This window comes from Calypte anna, chromosome 2 (genome assembly GCF_003957555.1).
Source record: "Calypte anna isolate BGI_N300 chromosome 2, bCalAnn1_v1.p, whole genome shotgun sequence".
NCBI classification, from domain to species: Eukaryota; Metazoa; Chordata; class Aves; order Apodiformes; family Trochilidae; genus Calypte; species Calypte anna.
In genome coordinates this window covers 21,537,410-21,554,806 of record NC_044245.1, presented here as the reverse complement: position 1 = coordinate 21,554,806, position 17,397 = coordinate 21,537,410, and the positions used below count along the sequence as shown (strand labels likewise).

Genomic DNA, 17,397 nt, shown 5'->3' with positions numbered 1-17,397 from the left:
ATGGCTGCTCTTCTCCAGAAGGCTAATAGGTACATCTTAGCCTAAACTGAACTCCCAACCAAGAGAACACTTAACTTTATTTAGTCCAATAGGAGAAAAAAAAATCACTGTAATTCATCTTCACTTTTTATGGACTGTGTTCCCCAAATCATAATTCAGTCTCTAAGAGCACTGCTTCCAGGGCTCAATACAGCAAGGCCAGCATGAAGCTCTGTGTTCTCTGGTAAGAAACCACATAAGGAGGTGATATCTTCTGACACCCAGAGTGGCCTATTCCAAGAGTATTAATACATGGTCTGATTTAAAGAAGAAGGTCTGAAACTCTATAGGCTCTGAAAATACTACACAGTATATTAAAAATAAAATGGCAGAGTAACTCCCATCTGTGTGCCTCTCATATACCTGCCTCATGAACAGTGTAGGGCACAAGGGCTTGAGTAAATCATACAAGCACAGCTGTAGTTTTATGAGTCCTCACAAACTGATATCAGCCCTGAACTTCTTGCAAGCATAATACCTTTTTGAACTCATTTGTCTTCACTTGAACTCTAGCCAAGGAAAAGCTACTTGCATGTAGAATTTCACATTAGACTATGGCAATACATGGGTTATACCTGCAGCCAGACATTATAGATCGCTCTCACTTCCCAGTCTATGGAAATTGAACTTCAGAGAGTGATAAGCCAACATAAATCATGTTTTTTACTTTTTTTTTCTTTTTACAAAATGGTGATTTTATAATATACATTATTTTAATGTATATTAAAATGTATTATATTATTTATTATATATTATAACCATATATACATATGCATTTTTATAATACACATTAAAAAGCTTAAATGAAAAAATTGAGATTTTTTTCTAATTTTTCACTTAGTTTTCACATTCATGACCAGTAGTTTGGAAAGCACTGATTAAAGGTTAGCTTCCTAGACTTTTTATAGTCAGCAAATATTATGCCCCTCAGCTGACATCTAAAATAAAATGTCCTTCCTATCCCCTCCAAGTTCAGCCCTTTTGTTTCCTCCTTGTACAAAGGGTGCCCTTCAGCATTTCCGTCAGGAGGTGAAGAAGAAAAGCTCTTTGACACAAGAAGGATTACTTCATTGCTGGCATCTTTGTCCTGGACTTGTATTTCCCCATAATATTACCTTTTTTTTTTTTTATTCCCATAGGAAGGCATTCTATTTTTGTGCTAATAACATGCCATGGTTGTGCTATTTTTACAGCTGTGTTTTGATGCTACAGGTTTTTGTGAATTAGGGAAGTTATGGTTGACTGTCAGTAAAGTTTTTTTCTTCTGTCATTTTCTGACTGCTTTTCACCAGTACTCTGGTCTGCTCATCCAGATATTCAGCTGAGGGTGGAGGGAAAATATAAATATAGAAAATGCAGGAAGATTTTTTTTTTTAATAAAATAAGTAATTCATGTAATAAATCCAACCATCTAACACACAGTGAACTGGTATCACAATATATCAGTTAAAGGTAGAATGCATAATGGAGCCAACAATGATAAGCAGAGTAACTAAGAAATCTCATACCTCAATTGATTATAGCAGTTCCTAAGTAAATATTAAGAAAAATCAAGACCTGTTCACAGCTTACTTTAAAAGATATGCCACATAAAGTATGCTAACACACTAGCTAGAATTCTACTCTTCTTTCTTCTCCATGTTACGCAATAAGGACCTGAAATGATCTATCCCTTCCCTCCCTCTATCTTTTCCATCTTAAAAATGTCAGGAATGCAATATCCTGTTTTCTTTGGTTTTGCTGGGGGGCCTTGTGGGTGCTTTAGGAAATGTTTAAATGCTGAAACTTCAATAAAGAGCTCTGTTGTCCAAAAGAACCTCATTAGTCATGGACAATGAAAGACTATTAATAGCAACATCAACAATATGCAAACAAAAAGTCAGAACAGTGTTTAAAAGCCCTTTCTTTTCTCAAATGCTGAAGATCCTCTCACTTCAGTCTTGTGATAGCCTCACTATTACTCTGCAGTCAGCTTTTCTGTTTGTAAAACCGTAATTTCTACTTTAAACAGCCCTTTCCAGATACCCTCTTCTGCTTTTGACAAAAGACAGTTTAGAGGTTTTTACAATCCATCATGAAAAGGTAAGAGAGATCCAACTTTTGCCTTTTTGGAAATCACCATTTTTACTTTTGAAACAGTACAACTTTTAAAACACTGGCCTTGAAATAACCCAGGCTAACCAGAACAATTTCACATTAAGTTAGGGAAGTAAAGACTTCATATTTTACTGAAAATGAACCTTTTACAATAACAAAATATGATGCCTTACTGCACACTCTTGCTAAACCTTCTGAATTGTGATTACAAGAAACAGAACAGATTTTCTTCTAAAAGAGAAAGCAAACACAAGCACATACAAAGGAGCCATAACATCCAGACTACTTACAATGCTACAAAGATGGCTCTTAAAAAAGCTAGAAAACCTCCCCAATGAAACTCCATTTAAGTTGCAAGCTTGATTAATTTGAATATATGTCAGGTAAACTACTAAAGAATCAAAGCTAACCTCAAAAGGGAAAGTCATTAGAGCATAATGAAAACATAAAAGGGATAGAAAGGCCCAAATGAAATATCTGCCTTTGCAATGTCTTTGCATTCTCTCTGTTTTACGGTAATGTAATCAAAGCTTTTAAGAACCTATGTATAGCTCAGTGTCTCTTTGGACAGCCAAAAGAATTCAGCAACACGACCAAGTCAATCCCTTCTTCTAAAACACAACATGTTTTTAATTAAGACAGAATGCCAGGATGAAGGAGACCTTACAATTTCAATAAGCTGAGAGCATTCAGTTTTTGGAAGTGGGGGGAAAGGGTTAAGCTTTCTATTGTAAACTTCACATGTTTTATGTTAATGTGACTATTAAAGCCCTTTCTTGCCTTTCTGATCATGTCTTTTGACAGGAAAAGGAGTATTTGTTTTGTCTGATTTTAACTCTCAGGAAAACAAGCTAAAACTATCAAAAAAAGTCTATTATTCTGACCTATGTTTTCCAAAAAGAGCATTTTAGGCATGATACATTTTCCAGAGAATGGAAGCATGAAATTCCCCCTTTTTAATGGAAAAATCGTACCTGGGTAATCATTCTTGTCTACATCTGAATCTCCTCTTAGAGTGAAGCCAAATCCCGAAGGCATGGACTGTGAGGCCCAGGCTCCATTGAGAACTTGGGAAGGGCTGCTATTTAACCCATTACTATATCCATTATAAATGAACACTTTTCCTCTTCTGTCTTCTCCTGCAAATGGTGCACCAATAGCAATGTCTGCAGTGCAATAAAAGAACACATAGAATGGGCATAATTAAAACAAAAATTAAGTCCTTGCAGGAAAACAGACATAAATTGACATGAATTTCACGGTTGTATGGATTATAGTTTTAAGGCAAATATAGAAAAATGTTTGTAGTGTCTTTTCTATGTCAAACTTTCACAACAAAAGCTTATAAAATGATCTTTTGAAGGGGTTATTGCATTGTACTTGATGGCCAGTCCACACTAGATGCCTCTGCCATTTTTCCAGGGCACTTAATAAGCTTTAATAAACCAACATCTAACGAATGCCTGCTTCCAATTCCAGATCTTTAAACATACATAATTTTTTCTTGATTTCCTCTATAATCTCATTAATAAGGAACAGCTGTTAGATTTTCTTTTTCCAGATAAAATATTCAGCATAAACAAAAAACCCACACTTCTCAAACATCCAGTGCTTTAGTATGAAAAGGGAACAATGGAATATGTTTTCATCTACACCTAGCCAACATCTTCGTGAGAACTGGGGATAGTTCCAAGTCAGGAATTTGACAGAAGGCCTTGGGCATTGCACAATTAAGCACTATAGTCCTTAAAAAATGAGCTGTGACATCCAGGGGGAAGAACTTACAATGCTTCTCTTAGATTCTGTGCATGTGATGGAGAGAATCATGAGTCTAGATTGAGATTCATCAGCTGCATCAGCTGAGCTAGACAACAGGAGACACAAGAGGAGGATATGTACTTCTCTGGCTCTCATTCTTAGGTTCTGATCTAGAAGCTGTTACTGGACTTCTTTATTGAAATTTACTTAAGCACCTGGTATTTCTACCTTAGCTATAAAGCAGAATTTAAAAAGTTAAAAAAAGGTCTGTGACTTGCATGTTCAGTCCCAGTTTAATATTCTGGCTCTAGATCCTTCTTAACTTTCTCTATAGAGTGACAGAGAAAAGTAGCAAACTTTCCTACCTGCCTTACCAGAATACTGGAGAGCAGAGATACCAACCTGCCCTGCCCAGAGAACCTGAGGGCATCTGCTATTGCTACAGGTAGGAAACAGGAAGCCTGCACTCTGGGGTCCAGCAGGGCCATGGTAGGATTTCAGGACAACCCAGTGAGGGTATTTTCTGCAGCCACAGTCCAGTAGCTTCTACCCACAGGCTCATATTCAGATACTGTGTATCCTGAACCCCAGTGCAATTCTATGGCTCCTCACTGTCTGATTCCAAAACAATACACATGTACTTGCTCAAGTCTTCCATTGTGGGCAAAATTTTCTGTTTACTGAGCATCATTCAGTTCTCAAACTCATCCAAGTATTTAAAGAAAGAACTCTGCTTTTAAACAAATCAACATTTTAAGGCAATAATAGCCATAAAACAACAGATATTTTTATTTAAATGAACATGCTTATATTTAGTAAAAAATAGCCCTGTAGTCAGTATGACTCTCCTCCTATAGGTAAGATTCTCATTGGCCCTCAATATCAGTGTCATTAGGATTATGTGACTTTCAAAGGCAGTTACATGTTAAAAAGCCTTTTTCGGGCACTGCACAGACATTCTATACAGAGACATATTACTATATTACATGTAAATTACCGTTATATCCATCTTGATTGAGATCTCCAAGGTGCGTGATTGCACTGCCAAATCTACCAAACACATCAGTGCCTGTCAGAACTTGTGGATCTTGGAAGAGAAAAGCACTTTCTTGCAGGAATAGATAAACTTGCCCAACTTCTCTAGGTTTGCTCTCAAATTCTCGTTCCATAAAGAGAGGGGCACCAACTAAGATATCATCTAAACTGGAAAAGTCAAACAAAAAAACAGTGTCACTGTAAGGGCGAGTGTAATCAACACAGTTCACACATCTGTTTAACAGGAAGCTGATGATTATCATAGTCATAGACTAACTGAGGAAAGAAGACACTTCTTGAGCTCTTCTAGTCCAAACACTTGGTCAAAGTATGGTCAACTAGGGAGGGCTGTCCAGGGCCATGCCCACTCCAGTTTTGAACATCTCCATGGATGGAGACGCCATGACCTCTTTGGGCAATTGATTCCAGTGTCTGATCACCCTCACAGCAAAAACATTTCTTCCTAGGTTTAAATGGAATTTCTTGCACTTCAATTTATGCCCACAACAGACACTGAAACACTATACTTTGTAGCTAATGATCCAGAAGTCAAGAGTTTAACTCAGAGAGGATCTATGTTACTAGGACAAATTCTGTAGATTTATCCTGCTAACAGTGTTAGTGAGAGACAAATTGTAGTATTAAATGTAGCTTTTAAAAAACATACCTAAGTAAGTGAACAACAGGACAAAAATAGCCACTTTCAAGCAGGTTTTTGAAGTAATATACATGAAGTAATAGAAGTAATATACATGAAGTAATATATATCTGTGTAAGCAGGGAATTTCTCATCAGTAATTCAAATGGAAGCTGGGAGACAAAGCCAAAGCCTTATTTCTGAAAACACTTCTGTTGAGTAGTTTCAGTGCTCACATAGTTTGCTGTACATAAGTATGAAAGGACATCATAAAATCACAAAACTATAAGGTTTAGATAAAAAAGTTCTTCTGTCCATTTGCTGCTCCAAGAACAATCAGTAAAAGAAGATAGACTAATCAAAGGTTATTTTGAATGTTGTTATAAAATGGGGATGTTTCAAAACATGTCACCAAGATTTATCTAGATGAAAAAAAAACCCAAAACCCTTTCACTGAACAGTGAAAAAAAAAAATCAAGCAAGATTGATCAATATGTAACAAGCAGAAATATTCTTAATAGATCATTCTGAGATATGAAATTATAGTATCAGATTAATTGCTGAAAGCACTGAAGCCTGTATAAACTATTAGGACAATTCCTATTATAGTCAGTGAATATTGGTCATTCATATTTAGGAACTCTGTTACTGCAAATAACTAGTACTACTCAACCCTTCTTACTCTTAACATGAAACTTTGTTGAAACTTTGTAAAATTTGTAGAGGACTTTCTGCTCTCAATTAATCATATTGACAAAAGTAATGTTTTCACAAAGACTTTATCCAATTAGACTTTATCTAATTTAAACCAATTAGTAAAATTGCACTACATTGTTTTTTCCAATCCTGATAGAGAAAAAACCCTTACGATTTAATAGCTCAGCTACTACTTTACCACAGATATATAATATGGTTCTGATATCTACCATAGAATTTAGTAAAGAATATCTCATCTAGTAGCCTTTTAATCCCATTGTTGAACTCAGACATTCTATAAATCGTGACAAAGTACTTGTAGAAATGTTATTTTCCTATTAAGTTTTATACTATGTTTCCATAAAGGAAGCTGTAATTTGAAATGCCAGGTCACTTTGGTACAGTTGTTCTGTTCTTTATATATCAGATTTTACCCCATGGTATGAATAACAAAAAAAGGAAGAAAGCAGATGCTGACTTGACATCAAAGGTGTGATTTTCCTTTCACACTAAGCGTCAAAAGTGTTCCTCTAGTAATGGAAGATGTTCATGATTGGGACAGAATGTCAGCTGAAACAGCTGCCATGAAACAATAGCAACAACGAAAAAAAGATAAAGAATGCTCTTTTTTTTTACAAGTCATTTTATGTATGCCATCCACTAAAAGCATGACACAGTAGCACTACCATCAATTTTTTTTATTACACTGCAGCCCAGGTGTTCCCAGTACAATTAGGACTCAATGGTGTTATGTGCAGAATAAACCATAAAGTAAAACTAGGCTCCAGTCAATATGTTACAAATTATGGATTGTAAGACAAAGGGAAGATTTTTTTTAATGGTGGTAAGGAACCAAAAGATTAAGAGCCAGGAAGCTCCAAGTACATTGATGTAAAATAAGTAGATACCTAGATACCTTTAAAATTCTGGTCCATAGAGCAGTATCCAGGGTGCCTAAAATGGTGAAAAGAGAAAGGCAAACTATCTATCATCCACAGTGACCTAAAGTTCTCTAAGCAGAAGCCTAAGCTAAATACAAGATTCCTCAGGTGAGACAGAAAGCAGAAGGACAGGAGTTGGAGTTGCTTGTACAGGGATAACAGCAACTCAGCTGGAAGTGCACAGTGCTGGGTTGTTTTGCTAGAAAAACCTGCTTCGTTACAATAAAGTACAATGATTGTACAAAATGCATGAATAGTCCAGAGAGCAGGGGCCAGAAGCCCAGAAGCCTGTAACTAAGATGGCTCATCTTCTGATGTGAGGAGGGAAAGGTAGGAGGCAGGCAGCCATCTGAATTACACTGATATATTTCTAAACCACTTAAGAGCAGCAGAGCCAGCTGAACAACTACAACACTTGGTTTACCTTCCCACCTACCAGGTCTTGGCATGTTCCACCCACACTAAGTCTGCCTTTCCTGACCCACTTCGTTTCCCCCCTCCTATGTCAGTGCTGAGCTCTGTAGGTCAACACAAGCTGCTTCAGCATGTCCCCTGGAAAAATAGCATGGAATTCTAGAGTTTGGGGTTTGTTTGTTTTGTTTTTTCACTGTCACAGCAGCTACCCTGCTCTCTCTGACCCTCATTTACTTATTCTTGTTTTCTTTCCAAGTGGGTAATAAATGAGCAATTGCTGCTGACCTGGCTTTTTCCAGCCCCTACAACTTAAATATTTAGACATCAAATAGTCCAGGGTTATATGTTCCTATGGGATTAGAATTATTCATTTGTGTTGGTGAGAGAGGATATTTCAATTGGCTTATAATTATAGGAGCTGATATTTACAAAATCAGAGCCAAATTCAGGTTGATATTATCCTGTTTAAAAGGCCTCAGGAGCAAAGCAAAAGCCCCTGAACAGTAATATTAAACCATAAAGTGCAGTTCAGTCTGTAGGGGTATTTTGAACTTCTTTATTATATTTATTTCACTATTGGCCTAAGAGGCTGCAGTTAACATAAATCATATGTTTATTTTTGTTCCAGCACAGAAAGGTAACCATCCAGTATTGCTTCCCTTCTGATAAAAAAACCCAAAAACTTTAAAAGAGACAAGCTGACCACCTGCTGAGACCGTACGCAGTTCCCCTGTATCCTGCCAAGCAATAAAAAGGAGAAGTATGGGAAATGTCACAAGGTCAAAGTATAACTATGGGAAGCTTTGATATAGGCCAAATAAAAGACCAGTAAACAGTTTATTCCACTATTTTTATTGGACTGTTTCAGTCTAAATTAAAAGTGTTCTCCTTTCTTTCCTCTTTACTAGAAATGTAGCATTCAAACTGATGGCAAAGTTTGATTTGTCAAGTTTAGTTGTGGATTTCTTATTACCAAAGGTGAGTGAATGGTAGCTCAAATAATACCCTCTACTTCCCTATTCTGCTTAAAATCCTGATGTAGTGCAGATAAACTTGAGAGTTACCCTGGAACACCTGCTCCAGCAGTTCAACAGAAGGTCCACAGAACTTGTTTCCTAGGACAAGCCTAATCTTTTAGCCACATCTTCAGTCTTGTTACAGCAAAGCACCATTCCTATTAATTCCTAATATATTTTTATATAACAATCAGGTTTTTCCTACTGATAAATCTTCACTACCTCCTTTGTCTTTAGCTACAAAAGAAACAACCCATAAGGGAATCTGAAGTGGTCATTTCCCTTTTGCTTTTTTTAATCTCTCCCTGTTTTACTCTCACTTTTAGATAAATACTTCTACTGACTATTATTTGCAAACCAGCAAAGACAAACTACATATCTATTCAGACATGTTTATCAAGTATATCTTTTTGTGTTTTGTTTTCTGTGAGCTGTTTGGATCACAGAGAGAGTAATTAGATTTCTTTTAAGATATAGACTGGGAGACCACACACGTCTCAACAGCAGTTTGATTATATTATTGACATAAACTGTGGTCACAGATGTACACAGAAAATACCTGACCTGCCAAGTAACCCTATGGTTCACAGGAAATAACCTGCAAAGGAAATAGTTGGGTTCAGTGAGAAGTTAAGGAACAAGTACCCTGCAAGTCTAATGAGTGTCTATTGTAACTTAGAACAATGTTACTACACCCTTTCACATGAGTAATGTTTTATGGCAGGAATAAATTAATCCTAACTCTGTATATCATAAATATAGGAACTTTCAAAAACTTTGGTACCATGACAGAAACTGTCCTAAGAAACAGCAAAGGATTTTTTTTTTTTCTTTTTCTTTGGCTGGTGGGTTGGTTTGGAACTGCAGTAACAGTTTATCACCTTGTTACATTTATCTTTTCTTGTATTCCTCACTCTTCAAAGGGTCAGTAGTCACTGATGGAAACAAATGATTTAGCCCAGAATAATTATTTAATGCACTATGTTTAAGCAACTAATAAGAAATAATCACATGGAAAAAAAAAATAGACACATTGGAGGCATTTTGCAATAGATAAGAGTATGCCACAGCTCAGAGTACAATCCTATGCAGACTTCCAAGACTCTGAGCTTCAAGGATTTAAACTGGAAAGTTAGCATTAATATTCACTTACTAATGTCATATCTTCTAGAACATTTAATCAGACTTTACATGAACTCAAAAGTTAGCAAGCACTTTATTCCACAGGGCCTGAAATATCTGAGTGTCTTAGACCCCAGGAGCTGAGCAGAATTCCCTCTCAGACAAGAACAATCTTTCTCACAACAATTATGGACCATTAGACACTTTTTAGTCTTGAAGAGAGTGAAAAGGATGGCCAGCCAGCAAGTGCTGAAAAAAGGAGGTGATGACATTGGAAAGCTTTTAAAATTAAGAAGTGAAGCTGTGGATGGTCCACAAATGAGAGGACTTACCTGCTTTTGAGAACAGGAGAATGAACTTTGGACTTTCATCTCTCTCTTCCCAGCAGTGGCCAGCACTGTTTATTCACCCCTCTACCTGAGTATATTTCCTAAGATTTTGGACATTCTCACTGACAAAATGCTTTGAATTAAGGAAGATAAATTCACTCAAACTAGGTCTGCTACTACTTGTGCCAGTGTGATTGCACAAAGACAAATCTATATGAATGATTAGAATTAGAAAAGCAGAGAAGCGAAGAGAAGCATTTTGAGGTACGAAGCACCTGAGAACCTCTATTAAGAAATATCAGGCATTGCTTCCATGAATGTTCAGTGGAACTGAGTATGTTTGGTAACCTACCCATCATTGTTAACATCAGATACTGCAACAGTGTACCCAAAATAAGACGCCATCTGGAAATAAAAAACAACAGATAGGCTTTCATATCAGAAATTTTTTTTTAGAAATTTAATTGATAATCCTCTTTGCTTCTATGGTTATTAATTCTAAAAAAATATTGTATATATTCTTGAAACTATGTTAATGAAATTATATCCTCTAGAGATAAAATATTTTCATGTAGTTGCTTGACATTACCTGCTCACCAGTGAAGTTCTGGATAAAGGTCAAGTCTGAAGAGTTAATAATTGAGACCTGGTGACAGAAAAACACAGAAAGTTTCAAGCCTACATGGAAATGATACAGCATAACATCACTGCAAACCAATTTTACACATTGAAGGGTGGTCCAAGTGGCCAAGAAAAAAGACACTGATTCTTTACTGTCTCACCACAGTTTTCCTGTACAGTCTTGAACAAATCACTAAGTTTTTATGAATCCCAGGTCCGCACAAAAAAAAAAAAAAAAAAAAAAAAAAAAAAAAAAAAAAAAAAAAAAAGAGGAAAGACTATTTTCCTTCCTTACTGGATACAAAACAGCAACAAATTAAAAGCTATCTGTTCATCAGTGACTAAAACTATTAGGCATGAGAACATGAGCTTAAAGCAAAGAAATATAAAAATACATAAATAAAAACATATGTATACTTTTTTTTTCTCTGAAAAAATGTTATGAGTAAATTCCAGAGACAGAGGGTATTTTGGATCACAAAACTAGAGAATGGATTTGTGGCTGGGATATCTGTTTCCCAGTCAGGTTAGTGCTGACTCTTTTTTTTCCTATGGGGTTAAAGATGCACCTACATACGTATATTGTTTTCTCCCTTCTATGACACTTTGTACCCAGTAATCAGTGTATTATACTTAGAGCACTGAAAATAAGGCCTGGGTATGAATAATCTGTACTTGGACTTTTCTCCACCATGGACACAGCATTGCACATGAAATATGCTAAGGTACAGGTAAGCTCAGGTCTGACAACCCTGGATGGATATAGCAGTATTGGTCATACCCAAAACATGCTTGTAACTGGCTATTGAAAACAGACTTCAGAACAGACTAAATGCTTAATATTCAAAGCCCAAACCAGTGAGACATTTCAACCAAGCAAGGTAAGCCTGAGGGTGAAAGGCAGTGGCAGTTTGGCAGTTTTCTCTGATAAGAAATTTTAGGATCAAAAAGGCACAAAATACAATGTAGCCTTTAGTCTTCCAAATACTCAAACTGCCATCTCACTGTAAAAGGGTAAAAATGTGGGTCAAGTACATACATAGCCAAAATTCTGTGCTCCCCTCGGGACTCCAGCAACCAACTCTGAAAAGATAAATGATCATCAGTGAACTGGTTATGTTATCTTAGTGCTGCATGCAACATGCATCCCGTGCCACTTATTCCTTATAAATCTTAGGAATTTGACTTATCTGTATCAGAACAACTGAAAATCACTTCAAGGTATTAATTCGTAAGATTTTGACATTCATTCAGTGCATCTAGTCACATGAAATATTGTATCTAACTGTTGAATACACACATCCAGCAATCTTTTTCTCCCTAGATCTCCTACTTAGCATAGTACAGTATAATAAAGCCCTCAGTACAATTTAGCTTGTTATCCCAACAGCTGTGCATTGATGGAACCAGAATCTGTTGTGGTATCACATGCTTGAGTACAGAAGCTAAACACAATTGTCCTTACAGATATTCCTTTTCTTTCTGCCTGCACAACAGTTTGTCTCATCTGTTATTTGGCTTGATGCAATGTATGTGTTTGACAAGATCTGCACATGCTAACTAAAAGCATTAGAAGGAAATTTTGTGAGTGGCATTGAGGATCCTTTTAACAAGAACATGAAACATTCTAGGATGTAATTCTGCTCAATGGAGAAATCCTAAAGAACCAGTGGGAAAAAAGTGGGGAGGAGGGGGAAAGAAGAAAAGAACCAAGTCACAGCCTGCAGTCTTGCTGTCTAAACCTTTCCTCACAAGGATACTGACATCAGAAGACAATAGCACAAACTTCAGATCCCAAAGCACCTCCGACACCCTCCTGTACTGACCTAGAATTCCTCTGTCCCCCTCTGGGTTTATGTACTCCACTGTGCTAGAATGTGTTTGGCAAAGGAAGGGATGGATATAGTAATGAAGGATTGAACAGGACACAAGATGATTGCTGGGTCAGACAACAATGCAATTCTTTGTGCCAATCATTCCTGTGACTCACTGATTCAGGAACCAGCCATTATAAAACTGTGTGTATGCATTAAGGAAAAAAAAAAACCGCAAAACCCCCAAAAGGTGGATGCAGTTTTCCATTCCCAGGGATATACATCTTTTTTTCACACTATAGTGCGCAGATCAAAATTTAAATCCTTAGGGGAAGAGAACAGGAAACACAAACTGTGCAGGAATTAAGCAGCAGTTGTGAGGAGCTTGTTTCATTTGCAGAAATGAAGAATATATCTACCTACTTTCTGAGTGTAAGACTGTGGAGCTGTTCACCCTCTGAAGAAAGCCAGCCTTTAAGTAATTCAAGCCTTTCTGACAACCAGCCTTACACAAGAAACAGCTCCTAAGGTATGAAACACCAGGGATCACAGATATTTTCAGCTAACTATATGTTTTGAAATCCTTTACAATTTCAGAACAACTGAAAAAAGCTAAATAAATTTCTATTTATAACTGATTAATTTTTAACATAATCTAATAAAAAGATAGCTGTGACAGGAGCTTTTCTTGTACACTGGATTCAACTTGCAAAGACAGGAAAATTAGTGTTCAATTTCTAACACAGCCATAGAACTTATTTTACAACTTAAAAATCTGACAAGGTTCAGCTTAGTTTTAGCTCTCCTCCTACAGTGCTTGGTCCTATGAGCTCACTACACCAATTAAGGGAGGTTTAAGTACTGACAGTATTTAGCTCAAGCCTTGGTGGTATTCCAGAAATAACTGACCTAGCCCTTGCAGGACGGATTGCTCTGACTTGGTCCTTATAAAATTACAGAACTGTACTACTGGAGCTGTCACCTTTCAAGGAAGTTTTCACTGGCCATGTGAAATTAATAAGTATCCTGTGTCACCTTTTGCCAGAGAGAACAACTTGAATTTCAGTGTGAATTTTAAGTTATATAATGACATTCTACACATTAAAAAAGTATTAATCCTGTAATTCTGGTTATAACCCGTTCATCAGTGCACATTGTTCAATTTTATCTAATAATGAATGGAGAATCCTAGAAGGTGGTGTTTTAGAGATCATGAAACATTTCAGGTGACGTTTTGACAGTGGTGATGTCTTTAAGCAATGCTTAAGTCTGAGATGTCTGCTTCTTTTTTTTATGAGAGTTGCTATCTGAATGCAAATTATTCTAAATATCAAATTCACTTGATCCAAGAACTTTTAAAAATTCTGAGGCGTGATTCTATGTTTGGACATTTACATTCATGTGCACTCAGCTTTTCTCAATTCAAAGGACTAACTGAACACTTCATCTTCCTGTAGAATGCCTTCTCTCCCTGGAAACCCAGTTTTTTTTTAAAAAAGGAACCAAATTCTTGGGTCTTGTGTTGCTAAATACAAGGCTTGGGGTAGCAGCAAGGGAACTTTTCCTTACTGCATCATTCCTGTGCAGGAAAACATAGTGTATGAAAATGGTCAGCTAATGAACTGTCTCAGACACCTCATCCCTTCGAGAAATGAACTGGAACTAAAGAAACTTCCATAGAGCCAAGAGCTGCTTCCACCAACAAGAGCTACCATGCTGGTATAGACACAAGCCTCTGTTCAGAAGCAGCTGAATGTTATTTCCTAGCCTGGGCTGTGATATTTATGTGGCAGTCAGTCGTGTGCTTTCAGCATACACAGACACTTCAAAGCCACACTGCGTCTGGCTGGCCAGATGCTGAGGCTCAGCAGGCTCTGTGCAGGTAAGTAACTTGTGTATGGACTGACAGACTGCACAGGACTGCACTGCTGGCTCCACTCACTACGACTGATCAGTAAACTGGCTAAGTTAAGTCAGCTTGGATGGCTCCACTTATCAGCTCACACTGCCAAACAAATGCATGGGCACAATACCATAACAGAATCAGAATTTTGGGTTACTTAAATTCTGCTCTGTTATGCTATACCTTCTAAGGAAATATTTGCCTCTCAGAATACAGGGTACAGGTAGCTTATGTCTCATCAGTGTTTCAAACATGTAAAAGGCCTGTTCCTGCATAGAGACTGAGGAATTCAACAGGTGCACAGCCATATGACTTCCATTTAGGTATATAGGTTCTTACCTTGGTCAGAATCTCCAGTAAATTCCCCAGCAGCCACTGAGTATCCTGTTCAAAGATAAAATTACAAGCAAATAAACTATTTGTTTCAGAAAATATATGAGGATAATCAGATTTTTCTGTTCATCTGATCACCAGAATGCAAATTTTCTAATGTTAGTATACTAAATCTGTGTGAAAAAAATAATTGTTTATCAAATAATTATGACCAAATTAACTGTAGGTCTGAATGTATAATAAATCTATTTTCTAAAAAAACTAACTTCTAAATCATTAATAGTTAATCATTTACCTGAAAAAAACAGCAGGTACTACGGTGTTTGCCCTAACAGCTACTGACACACTTCAGGCCTTCATTACTGAACTGCAATGTGTATCTTGTTTTAGATCTATATGGGTATACATTATTGTAATGTGTGATTATTCTGTTTTGGCTCTATATGGAAGATAGACTTCCAAAGATGTAGTTAAGTACCTCCTGGAGCTTTAGTAAACCTGGGAGATTGCTACTGACAGAGTAAAGACTTTCGGATGGTGTCAGGGACTGCAATTCCAAACCCCTGGGCAGAGATGAATGGATGCACCTTTGTGAAGTAAAAACCTGTCATACATGCAGGGACATGTGAATAACATGGAAATTCTTAGACATCAGTACAAAGGAATATAAAGAGCCTTTTTTCTATGCATCACAGAATAAATAGACTGACTACAGAATAACTAGCAAACTGACTTTTGCTTCCTTTAATTTTATCTTTTATATATCAATGAGAATAAATTGAGTACCTGTGCAGCACTTCAAGAAATACTATACTATATTTTTTTAGTATATTTTTTTATCTATTCAAATTGAATTATTTTCTACTCAATCTATTGACTTGGAATGAAAGAAGATATAAATAGAAAAATTTTGGATTTCTGCTTAATTATTTAAGATCAAGTAAGAAGAAACCTAATGAATCACTAAAGATCTCAACCCTCAAACTCTGTTGCTGTGCATAATTTTAAGAATGTTTGTAAGTTCATTGACATAACTAGTAAACTACAGATTTGCTGTTGTGCTTAAGGGAAAACATGTTTAAATCCTTTAAGAACTGGCACACTGGTAACTTAGAGCTTGTTTTTGCATTTATATAAGCCCCATGCTTTTGGAACATATTGCTAACAGACATACTGCTTAGCTTACCCATATAATTGTCATCATATGAGGGTGGTGCCACTCCTGTTTGCCTCTCTCGTGCCAACTTCCTCAGAATATCCTTGAAAGAATAATTTGCAATAATATCCGCGATGCTTGCAGTGATTACCTGACCTGGAATCAGACAACTCAGTAAGTGAAAGGGACATAAAGGAGAGCCAGCTTCTACAAAACAGGCTTAGCAGAACACCAGAACAGGGCTGAAAGGATAATGTAACACAGACATAAAGAGTAGGCATCTCTCAATCTTTCTCCATTATTACTCTGAAAGTCTCAAGACTACATAAAAGTCAATAGAACAAAGCATTGAGACTTCAGTGAACCATCACAAAGACACCTTCAGACCCTTTTCAAGGTGCTGATTCAAACTAAAGTCAATCATTTTCAGGCTCAGCTACCTTTGACATTGTACAGTACAAATGTAGTAGTCCAATAGAAGTAATTTCTGAATAGGAAATTCAAAGATGAATTCTCTGCAATAATAATCAACTAGATCATCCTCTGATCATAATGCAAAAAAAAAACCCCACATCAATGAGGCTGACATGAGCAGTGGGTAGGCACAGCCCAGGAATCAGCTATATCATAATGTCCAAACAGGTTAAAGAAAAAATACCTTTTCTACCCTTTACCAAAACCATGTCAGGTTTTATCTACATGAGAAACTAGATCTTGGAAACTACAGTGATGCTACAAATGAACTTAAAACATACAGATAGCAATAAAAGGTTTGGTTCAGAAACAGTGACAAATATTGTGACAAAATTAGCTATTTTTAAAATTGCAGTATTCCAGGAAAAAAGTCAGCTTATTAATTAAATTGCAAATGTGCTGAAATGCCAACAGAAAATATTTATTTCTATTTGTTTCACTTCCCTTACAACCTACATCCTGAATTTTCCCTGACTTGTTTTTATGCTCAGTTGCTTGTAAAGCCATTGTTCTGATTTGTATTCTTTGAAAATAAGACCAGGGACCGGTTATCTTAAGCTGAGAAAACAATGGAAATCTAGAAAAACATTTTCCAAATACTTTATGCTTAACTTCTTAGATCAAGTTAAGCAGCCAGAAGAACATACCTTGCCAATAAAAACTACCAGGCCCGCCCACTATCAGGTCTCCATTCTACAAAAAGCAGAATTGAATAAAATTACACAACAAAAGAAGACAAAATTAAGCATGCATGGTAAAAAAAAAAAGTGACAAAAAGAGTGTCAGAATCATGAAAAGATAATAGCTCTGTTAAAGGAAAGGATGGAGGTGCATGGATGTGCAGAAAAATCCTCAGTTAAATAACATTAAGGACATCTTCATGTAAATGAAAGCCTTTTTTTTAATTTAGCATTAAGATAGCACTGTAAAAATTGCTGATTATTTGTAACAAAACAACATTAGCATAAAAGAGCATCTTCACATGCAGTGAAATAACAGGAATACTTCATAG

At 36.5% G+C, this 17,397-nt stretch overlaps 1 protein-coding gene across 1 annotated transcript in view; it reads right to left on the bottom strand.

Annotated features, from left to right (window-relative positions):
* The window catches only part of ITGA8 (integrin subunit alpha 8), a 100,716-nt gene that overhangs the window by 66,051 nt on the left and 17,268 nt on the right, over positions 1-17,397 (bottom strand). The window contains exons 6-13 of the mRNA XM_030445969.1: positions 17,033-17,078; positions 15,942-16,067; positions 14,762-14,806; positions 11,745-11,788; positions 10,674-10,730; positions 10,437-10,489; positions 4,892-5,097; positions 3,111-3,302 (exon numbers count right to left, since the gene is read on the bottom strand). Coding sequence (XP_030301829.1) covers positions 3,111-3,302; positions 4,892-5,097; positions 10,437-10,489; positions 10,674-10,730; positions 11,745-11,788; positions 14,762-14,806; positions 15,942-16,067; positions 17,033-17,078 — 769 coding nt within the window. The remainder of the gene's footprint in view (positions 1-3,110; positions 3,303-4,891; positions 5,098-10,436; positions 10,490-10,673; positions 10,731-11,744; positions 11,789-14,761; positions 14,807-15,941; positions 16,068-17,032; positions 17,079-17,397) is intronic.